The sequence below is a fragment of the Oryctolagus cuniculus genome, chromosome 1 (genome assembly GCF_964237555.1).
Source record: "Oryctolagus cuniculus chromosome 1, mOryCun1.1, whole genome shotgun sequence".
NCBI classification, from domain to species: Eukaryota; Metazoa; Chordata; class Mammalia; order Lagomorpha; family Leporidae; genus Oryctolagus; species Oryctolagus cuniculus.
In genome coordinates this window covers 237,196,071-237,205,114 of record NC_091432.1, presented here as the reverse complement: position 1 = coordinate 237,205,114, position 9,044 = coordinate 237,196,071, and the positions used below count along the sequence as shown (strand labels likewise).

The 9,044-nt window shown below is 69.5% G+C and overlaps 2 protein-coding genes across 2 annotated transcripts; both read left to right on the top strand.

Moving 5' to 3' along the window:
* The first annotated feature begins 434 nt into the window (after positions 1–434).
* Positions 435–3,678, top strand: LCN6 (lipocalin 6). The gene is made up of 7 exons (XM_070063496.1): positions 435–713; positions 799–938; positions 2,425–2,495; positions 2,879–2,989; positions 3,118–3,219; positions 3,426–3,451; positions 3,563–3,678. Exons 1-7 carry the CDS (start codon positions 624–626, stop codon positions 3,563–3,565), a joined length of 543 nt encoding a protein of 180 aa, XP_069919597.1. The 5' UTR covers positions 435–623; the 3' UTR covers positions 3,566–3,678.
* Positions 3,679–4,669: 991 nt separating this feature from the next.
* LCN10 (lipocalin 10) lies at positions 4,670–8,286 on the top strand. Its single transcript, XM_070066789.1, has 6 exons — positions 4,670–4,915; positions 5,327–5,466; positions 5,760–5,830; positions 6,160–6,267; positions 6,354–6,452; positions 6,712–8,286. The coding sequence occupies exons 1-6, from the start codon at positions 4,817–4,819 to the stop codon at positions 6,738–6,740; spliced, it is 546 nt and encodes a 181-aa protein (XP_069922890.1). The 5' UTR covers positions 4,670–4,816; the 3' UTR covers positions 6,741–8,286.
* Positions 8,287–9,044: the final 758 nt, after the last annotated feature.

Genomic DNA, 9,044 nt, shown 5'->3' with positions numbered 1-9,044 from the left:
TCCCCCCTGCTCCCGGGGGGTCTTGGATGGCCTGAGGGGGTGAGGGAGGCCCACGCCGTTGGGGGTCGTCGGAGGCCGGACTCTGGGGAGGAGAGGTGTTGGCGGCATGGCCGCAGCTGGCGGGCGCTGGCCGGTGGGAAGTGGTCGGAGGGGCTGGGGGACAGGATGTCTGTGGGGCCAGGGGTGGGTGAGCCAGGAGTGGGCGGGAGCCTTTTAAAAACCGCTTTGGGACTTCCTGTATTTTAATGATTGGACCGCAGTTCCTGCAAGAACCTCTCGTTCTGGTTCAGCTTGTCCCTGTCCTTGGCCTTGACCTTGGCCACCCGCGGGCCTGGCTCTGTGGGGCGGGTCGCCAGCCTGCCCAGACTCAGAGGGGGACGATGCCCAGGGGGCGGGGCAGGCTCCTTCTAGAACTTCTGGGGGCGTGGAGAGAAGCCACTGTCAGCCCTGCAGACTCAGTGGAGGGTCCAGGCCAGGCACAGGGGCAGCCCCGTGGTCATCTGGCTGCTTTGCTGGAGAGGCTGGGCGGGTGCCCGGGGTCAGTGACCGCCCACCGCGGGGCGCCCGAGGGCTCTAAGGGTTTGCGGCGGGGGCGGCGTCCCAGCCGTGCAGGCCCCGGGAAGATGTGGGTCGTGCCGCTCGCTGCCCTTCTGGCCCTGGTCCCCGTGCCCGGGGCCCGGGCGCTGTGGCTGGGGCGGCTGGACCCCACGCAGGTGAGGCCGTCCTGGGGGCCGGGGGGGGGGCAGGGGCGGCGGGGCGTGGGCGGGGCTGGAGCTGCCGGTCCGCCCGCACCCGCAGCTCCTCGGGCCCTGGTACGTGCTCGCCGTGGCCTCCCGGGAGAAGGGCTTCGCGCTGGAGAGGGACGGGAAGACCATCGAGGGCGTCGTGGTGACCCTCACCCCCGAGAACCGCCTCCAGCTGCTGTCCTCGCGGCACCGGTGGGTGAGGCGCCCGGGGCCCCCGCGCCGCGCTCCCGCCCTGCTCTCCGTGTCTGTGCCCTGACCCCGCCCGCTGCTGGGCGTCACGCCGCTGGGGAGTTCCCGCACAGCGTGGTGCAGGCTGAGGCCGGACCTGGCCGCGGTGCAGGCTGTCCTCGGCCAACGGGCAGCGCGCACGTGTGTGTGTGTATGTGTGTACGTGCGTGTGCACGTGTGTATGTGTGTGCACGTGCAGTGTGTGTATGCGTGTGTGCACTGTGTATATGTGTGCACACGTGTGTGGGTATGTGTGAGTGTGCATGCGGTGTGTGTGTATGCGTGTGTGCACTGTGTGTATGTGTGCACACGTGTGTGGGTATGAGTGAGTGTGCATGCGGGGTGTGTGCACACGTGTGTGGGTATGTGTGAGTGTGCATGCGGGGTGTGTGCACACGTGTGTGGGTATGTGTGTGCACTGTGTGTATGTGTGCACACGTGTGTGGGTATGTGTGAGTGTGCATGCGGGGTGTGCAGTGTGTATTCACATGTGTGGGTATGTGTGTGTGCATCTGCATGTGTGTATGTGGGGGCAGCTGTGAGTGCATGTGGTGTGTGTGTGTGTGTGTGTGGTATGTATGTATGTGTGCGTCTGTGGGTATGTGTGTGTATGTGCGTGTGTGTGCCCGCCCATGCAGCCCCCCAGCCCACGGGCAGCCCCCCCATAACTGATGCCTTTGACTCGTGTCCTCGTCACCGCACGGCCCCGCCCCCAACCTGACACCCAGCGGTGAGAGCTGCACGTTAGTACCACAGTGTTTCCCCAATCTTATTTTTTTTAAAGATTTATTTATTTCAAAGGCAGAGAGAGAGAGTGAGAGAGAGAGAGAGAGGTCGTCCATCCACGGTTCATTTCCCAGTTGGCTGCAACGGCCAGAGCTGTGCCGATCCGAAGCCAGGAGCCAGGAGCTTCCTCCGGGTCTCCCCCGTGGGTGCAGGGCCCGAGCACTTGGGCATCTTCCACTGCCTTCCCAGGTCACAGCAGAGAGCTGGATCAGAAGAGGAGCAGCCGGGACTTGAACCGGCACCCATGTGGGATGCCAGTGCTGCAGGCGGCGCCTTTCCCCGCTGTGCCGCAGCGCCGGCCCCAGCTCTGTCTTCCAGGGACCGGTTCCGGTTGCTTGGGCTTCCTCTTAGCGTTCCCGGCTTCTTCCCCAGAGGCGTCCGCTCCTTGTAGTTCCCACACAGCCCTGCGCTGGGTCAGGCTTGCTTGCCCAGGGGCTGACCGCTGAGGGACTCTGGCCCCTTGGTGGTCTCCACGCTACACCAGACACCGACGTCGCACGCCTGCCTCTCGCCCGTGCCCCTCGAGGCTCTGGCGCCCCAGGGCCCCTCTCTGTGGGGAGGCAGAGCGCCTGTGGCACACGCTCGCCCCCACTGGGCACGCCAGACCCCCAACCCTCGCCCCCTGCGCCCTTGACCCTGGGCTGCTGGTGCCGTTTCCGTCCAGGCTGGAGGGGTGCACCCGGCAGGAGGTGGAGCTGGTGAAGCAGACTTCCGGCTGGGTCTTCGAGAACCCCTGTAAGTACCAGGGCCTCAGCGCCGATGCTGCCCAGCCCAGGTGCCCCAGGCCCCGTCCGCAGGCCCAGGGGGAGAGCGGCTCGCCCCGAGGGTGAGGCAGACCCCTGGGCAGAGTGCTCAGGCCCCGCCCTGCAGTGCTCAGATGCCAGTGGGGCCCTGCTGTGGCCCCAGGACCCCACGGTGCAAAGGCCGGTGCCTGGCCGGAGGCCATCACCCCACAGGGCAGGGCTGTCTGTCTGTCTGTCCATTGGTGACTGAGGGCCCCTCGTGCAGGCCCCAGGGGGTGAGGGACCAGGGCCAGAGCTCGGGGGCTCTGGGCCCACTGGGAGGGCCCCTGCGGAGGTCGGGTGGGCCCAGCGGCCCCCGGGGCTTTTGCGTGGCAGCCCGCGGCGTGCTGGAGTACCGCGTGCTTGGCACCAACTTCAGAGACTTCGCCGTGGTCTTCACCCAGCTGGAGTTTGGGGAGGAGACCTTCAACACCGTGGAGCTGTACAGTGAGCTGGGGGGTAGGGTGGGGGGGCTCCGGGCAGAGCTCACCCTCGTGCAGGGGCGTGGCGCTGGGGGAGACGGGGCGAGCTCCCCTCGCGGCCGCTGCCCTGCCGACCGACTGCGCCCGCGGCAGGTCGCACGCAGACGGCCAGCGGCGAGGCCCTTCGGCTCTTCAGCAAGTGGAGCAAGGGCCTGGGCTTCCTGTCCCAGCAGCAGGCGCAGCTGCAGAAGGACGGTGGGTGGCAGCCGCGGCGGCCGGGGCGGCTCCGACGCCCACCAGGCGCGACGGGCGGGTGCGGACCTGGGGCCACGTCCCAGCCTCTGAGAGGGGCTTTAAGGAGTCACCATCCCCACCGAGTCAGGCTCCCGGGCCGGCCCTGTCCTGGGGTGGGGGCTTCCTGCCGCCACGGCCCCCGCTTACGGCAGCCTTGCCTCCCCCAGTCACCTGCGCACAGAAGATCCTGCAGGTAGGTGCCTCCTGTGCACCCCCGGGGACCCTGGCTCAAGCCTGCTGCTGGACGGGGCGGGGCGGGAGCCCCTCTGGCGAGCCAGGCCCCTGACGTGCACCCCGTTTGCAGTGAGGGCTGCGGCCGCAGCGGGGACAGCAGGGACGGCGCCCGCAGTGTCCTGGGGAGGCCGGCCAGCGCTGCCCGGGGCTCTTGCTCCCATCAGAATAAAGCGATTCCACAGCAAACGCACCAGGCCTCGGGACTGTGGTTGGGTGGGGCTTCGACTGGCGCGGGGGAGGAGGTGGGACGAAGGCAGGGGGCCCGTCACAGAACCAGCACCAGGACAAGGGGCTCGCCTCTGTCCTGGTCGTCTGTCCTGGCCCTCTGGTGTCCCCTGGGTCTGGGTACAGCACAAGCTGCCCCTCCCCAGGCCCCGACTCGGCTTGGGCAGGTGGGGGCCGGTCAGTGCCCGCGGCAAATTGTGCAGGAGGCCGGGGGAGGGAGGGAGCTGGCACTGGTGACCACCAGGACCCTTGGCTGGGCGGCCAGGGCAAGAGGACACGGCTGGGACCGCCCTGGCCCAGACCGGGCGGCTGACCCTGGTTCCAGGCCGGGGCTGGGGCTGGGACTGGGGCCGGGGCCGGGGCCAGGCAGGGGCCAGGGCCGGGACCAGGCAGGGGCCAGGCAGGGACCAGGCAAGGGTCCAGGGCCCCGGGAGGCTGAGCTTGCCAGTGCTTGTGGTTCTGGTGGGTGTGGGGGCGGCCCGAGGTCCTGGGAGAAGTGTGGGCTGGGGGCTGCCCCTTGCTTGTGTGAGGTGAGCTGTGCGCGGGTGCCCGTGTCCTCCAGGCTGGGCCCGTCATGCCTGCACACGCATGCACACACACGCACACTCATGCACAAATGCACGCACACACGTGTCCGCCTCGTGTGTGGACCTGCTTGAGCACCGAGATGCCTCGGCCCCGAGAGGGCGGCCCAGGGGCCCGAGTCCCACGGCTGCTGCCCGTGCTGCCCGTGCTGCCTGCTCCAGCCCTTTGCTCTCGCCAGAGGCGCCAGGTGCCTGCTGCCGGTGACACGGCCCAGGGCTGTTGCTGGGACGCGTGCTGACCTCGGGCCCAGGGCAGCACGGGATGTGGGGTGTCCAGGAAGGGAGGAGGGGGCCCCACCTCCATCCTCAGGGGCCTCCCAGGCAGGGCACCTGCTGCAGGGCAGGGCTGGGGGCTTGCAGGGCCGGCTCCTCTGTGCCAGGAGGTGGAGCACAGCCCAGAGCCACACCTGCCGCCCACCCCCGCCTGGCGGGCTCTGGGCTCCGGGCTGGGTCATTCGCCCACAGCGGGCCGAGCGGGACAGTGTGGGGGCCTTGGCAGCCACCGAAGGGTGAGGATGCGTCCGGGGCTGCCAGCGCTGGTGCTGGTCCTGGCCGTGGGCTCCCAACTGCAGGAGGACACCCCCAGGGAGTCCCACAACATCAACTGGAACAAGGTGAGGCCAGGAGCTCTGAGGAGTGGACGCGGGGGCCGGGGGTGGCAGGACGGGAGACAGGTGCTGGAGCCAGAGACGGTCCCCACGGGGCAGCCGTGGGCGCCGTGGCTGGGGGCCGTGGCAGACGAGCCCCCGCCCCCAGAGGCCCCTGAAGGAAGGAGTGGGGGCCACTGGGGCCAGTGGGGGAGGCCCCGACCTGCAGGTGCCATGAGCCCCGCCCAGACTGGCTCTCCTCAGCCCGGCTCTGGGGCCGGAGCCCAGTGGGGGACGGGCACTCCTGCTGGTGCACAATGGGCTGGGCCTTGGGAAAGGGTCCCGTCGTGTTCCCTTGGTTTTGGGGCCGGGAGCCTGGGGAGGGGCAGCCCCGGGAGGCCCCGGACGCCGTCCTCCTCCGGCTGACCCCCCCCGCAGTTTTCAGGGTTCTGGTACATTCTGGCCGTTGCCACTGATGCCCAGGGCTTCCCGGCAGGCAGAGACAACACGAAGCTGGGGGCCCTCGTGCTGAAGCTGGACCGACCTGGCCGGCTGAAGATGAGCCTCACCTTCGGCAGGTGAGTGCGGGCGTGGCCCAGCCCGGCCCACCTGCCCAGGAGGCCGGAGCCGGCCGGTGGGCAGTGTGGCAGCTCCGCAGGGGCTGACTTCCGGAGAAGCCGCTAGCCGTGGGCGTGGGGAACATTCCCTTCAGCCGCAGGCTGTGGTCCCACCTGGAAAACGACAAGGCCAGCACAGTCTCCGTGCACTGCCTCCCCCAGGTCTCCGGGCAGAGGCGGGACCTGGGCTGGGCGCGCGGCAGCGGACGGGGGCGGCCGCCCTGGCCTCCGGCTCGCGCCTGCCTCCTCCCCAGGACGCAGGGCTGCCGGTCCTGGGTGGTGACGCTGAAGAAAGACCGCAAGAAGGCTGTGTTCAGAAACACCTGTGCGTGAGCGGGCCGCGGGCGGGGCTGTGTTCAGAAACACCTGTGCGTGAGCGGGCCGCGGGCGGGGCTGTGTTCAGAAACACCTGTGCGTGAGCGGGCCGTGGGCGGGGCCACGCTGCCGGGTGGGAGGGGCTGTGTGCCCGATGGGCGGGGTCTGTGCAGCCGTGGCTCCCCCGCAGCCCCCGTGCCCCCGAGGACAGACCCCCCGCCCGGGACTGGAGGGCAGCGGGGCTGTGGCCCCAGAGCTGCGCGTCTGCTGGCGGGGGTCCGGGGTGAGCGGCGGCCTGGGTGGGGCGGGCGCCAGCGGCGGCTCCGGGCGCTCTTGCAGTGAAAGGGGTGAAGGGCCTCCACGTGCTGTTCACCGACTACGGCCAGAGCCTGGTCCACCTGCGCCTGGGCCGCGGCGGCCGCACCGCCAAGAGCCTGATGCTGCTCAGTGAGTGCCGGCGCCCGGGGAGGGCGGGGCGGGCCGGGCCTCCGGTGCGGCCGGTGGACGCCGGTGGACGCCGGTGCCGCCCGCAGGCAGGCAGTCCATCTCCAGCTTCTGGACTCTGAAAGAATTTCTGAACACGTGCGAGGTTCTGGGGCTGTCCACGGCGGCCACCTTGCTGCAGAAGGACGGTGAGCTCTGCCTCCAGCTCAGCCCGGAATCGCGGGGGGGGGGGAGGGAAGGGGGGGCAGGGGAGGGGAGGGAAGGGCGGGGGGAGGGGAGCCCCGGCCCCAGCCGCCTCGGTCAGCCGGGGCTGCCTGTGCGGGCTTTGAGAGGGGCGCCCAGAGCAGGCCATGCGTGGCCATGGCTCCCTGCCGCACACGTGGGTCCACGTGGACCAGACGCTGCCTCCAGGCAGCGCCAGGCCCCCACTGCCTCTGTCTCCCGCAGCCTCCTGTGCCGACACCGCCCTGCCCTGACGGCGGCCGCCTTCTTTCTCTCCTTTCCACCCGTGGGGCACCCACGCCTGGGGCAGCGCTTCAGGCGCCAGCGCCAGCCAGACTCCAGTGGTGGTCAGAGAGGCGCCAGTGACCCTGGCCGCGGGCCGCGTGAAGCCCAGGGGGCTCTGGCTCTGCCCCCGCAGAGCCGCGCCCCTGTCTGTGTGAAATACACCACAGGCCGGCCCAGCCCAGGCTCTGCCGTGTGCCGTGTCTCTGTGCCACCGCCCGGGAGCCCCACGGGTCCTGCGTCAGCACCCGCCGTGCCTTGGGCTGGTGGGAGCAAGACAGGCAAGGCTGTTCTAGAACCTTCTTTAATAGGAGAGGCCTTCGCCAGTCACACACTCGGCCGCACACGCAGGCGCAGGCCTGAGGCCACAGGTGCCCACTGACTCACCGTCTCGTGGAGCTGGGGTACGAGGGTGCTGGGGGAGAACACAGGGTTCCACGAAGCCCCAGCGCGGAGACCTGGGAGCTCGGGGGACACTGGGGTGGACAGAGCGGCCAGCAGTGGGGGGACCCGGGCAATGGGCGCTGTGCTGAGGGCGTGGGGGCTGCCCGTGGGTCTCCCACCAGTCGGCTGTGCAAGAGGTCGGGCGTCGAGGGCAGGGCCTGGCTCGGAAGAGGCCGCTGCGTGGAGAGGGACTGAGAGGCGGGGCCGGCGTGGGGCACGCGAGCGTGCCTGGGAGGGCACCAGGGAGGACCAGGCTGGGGGCCACTCCCAGGGCTGCCCGGAGGTCTCCAGTGGGCAGGGAAGCGATGAGAGTAGGCACTGCCGTCCCACCTCACCCCTCCCGGGCCCTGGGATGCCCCTCGCCCCCTTAGCGCAGAGCTGCCCAGCATGTGCCGAGGGCCATGGGCACGGGGGGGCGAGGGGTGCAGGCCTCCAGCCCCCACACGAGCTGGTGCCCCCTGCATGGATGCAGACCCTCCCGTGGGGGCACAAGCCTTGGTGTCCACGACAGACCTGCACCCGAACGGGCTCCTCTGAACCCCAGAACTGCGGTCTGTGGAGCCCCCACATGGGCACATCCCGGGGAAGAGAGAGACAACCAGGGAGCGGCCGGGCCCGGGGAGGGCCTGGGGTGGGCAGTGTCCCCGGAAGCTGGTGCCCGGGGGCCCCGGGGGTTCTCTGCTGCCCTGCCCCTGCCTCTTCCCGAGGAGGGAAACAGGCCCCGCCCAGTGCCATGTCCCTGCCGTGTCCCAGGAGGCCCCCGCTTGTCACCGACTCAGCCGGCGCCTCTGCCTGCACGGCTCTTCACGGGGAATTGGGGGCGGGGTTAGGGCGCAGCGGGTCACGGCTCTGCCTGCCACGCGGTCCACGCAGCTCCCTGCCGCTGGCCTGGGAAGGCAGCGGAGGACGGCCGAGGGCTGGGCCTGCACCTGCGTGGGGGACCCGGATGGAGCTCCTGGCTCCTGGCCTGGTCCTGGCTGTTGGGGCCATTCGGGGAGTGAGCCAGGGGATGGAAGACTCTCTCTCTCTCTCTCTCTCTCTGAGGTTTTGCCTTTCAAATAAGTCAATAAATGAATCCTGAACGAAAAATTGTGGGTTTGCTGTGTTTGCTTCTAATTTCCTCCAGAGACTAAAAGCCACACTTACTCAAGTCCACAGGAAACGCACCTCTCCCTCTAGACTATCTGAAAGGGAGACAGAGGGCGAGGGAGGGAGGGAGGGAGGGAGTCAGTGTTGGGTGTCGGGTGCTTGGGTGTCCCACCCCTCACTCCTGGGTGAGTGTTGGGTGCCGGGTGCTTGGGTGTCCCACCCCTCACTCCTGGTGAGTGTTGGGTGTCGGGTGCTTGGGTGTCCCACCCCTCACTCCTGGTGAGTGCTGGGTGTCGGGCTCTGAGGGTGTCCCACCCCTCACTCCTGGGTGAGTGTTGGGTGCCGGGTGCTTGGGTGTCCCACCCCTCACTCCTGGGTGAGTGTTGGGTGTCGGGTGCTTGGGTGTCCCACCCCTCACTCCTGGGTGAGTGTTGGGTGCCGGGCTCTGAGGGTGTCCCACCCCTCACTCCTGGTGAGTGCTGGGTGTCGGGCGCTGAGGCTTCGCCCCCGGCTGCCTGGGCTCACACGTCGGGGACACTGGGAGCTGTCAGGGAGCTCCCTCAGGCCCTGGTCAGTGCAGGGATGTGTGCACGTCCAGCCCTCAGTCCCTGGAGCCCTGAGGCTCTGAGCGCCCGGTGACCCCTGGGGCTGCCCCCGCCAGTGGACCCAGCCGCGGGGTCCGTGCGTCCAGGCTGCCCATCGCTGCTGAGGTCTCGGGTGGGCTCGGGTGCTGGGCCAGGGTG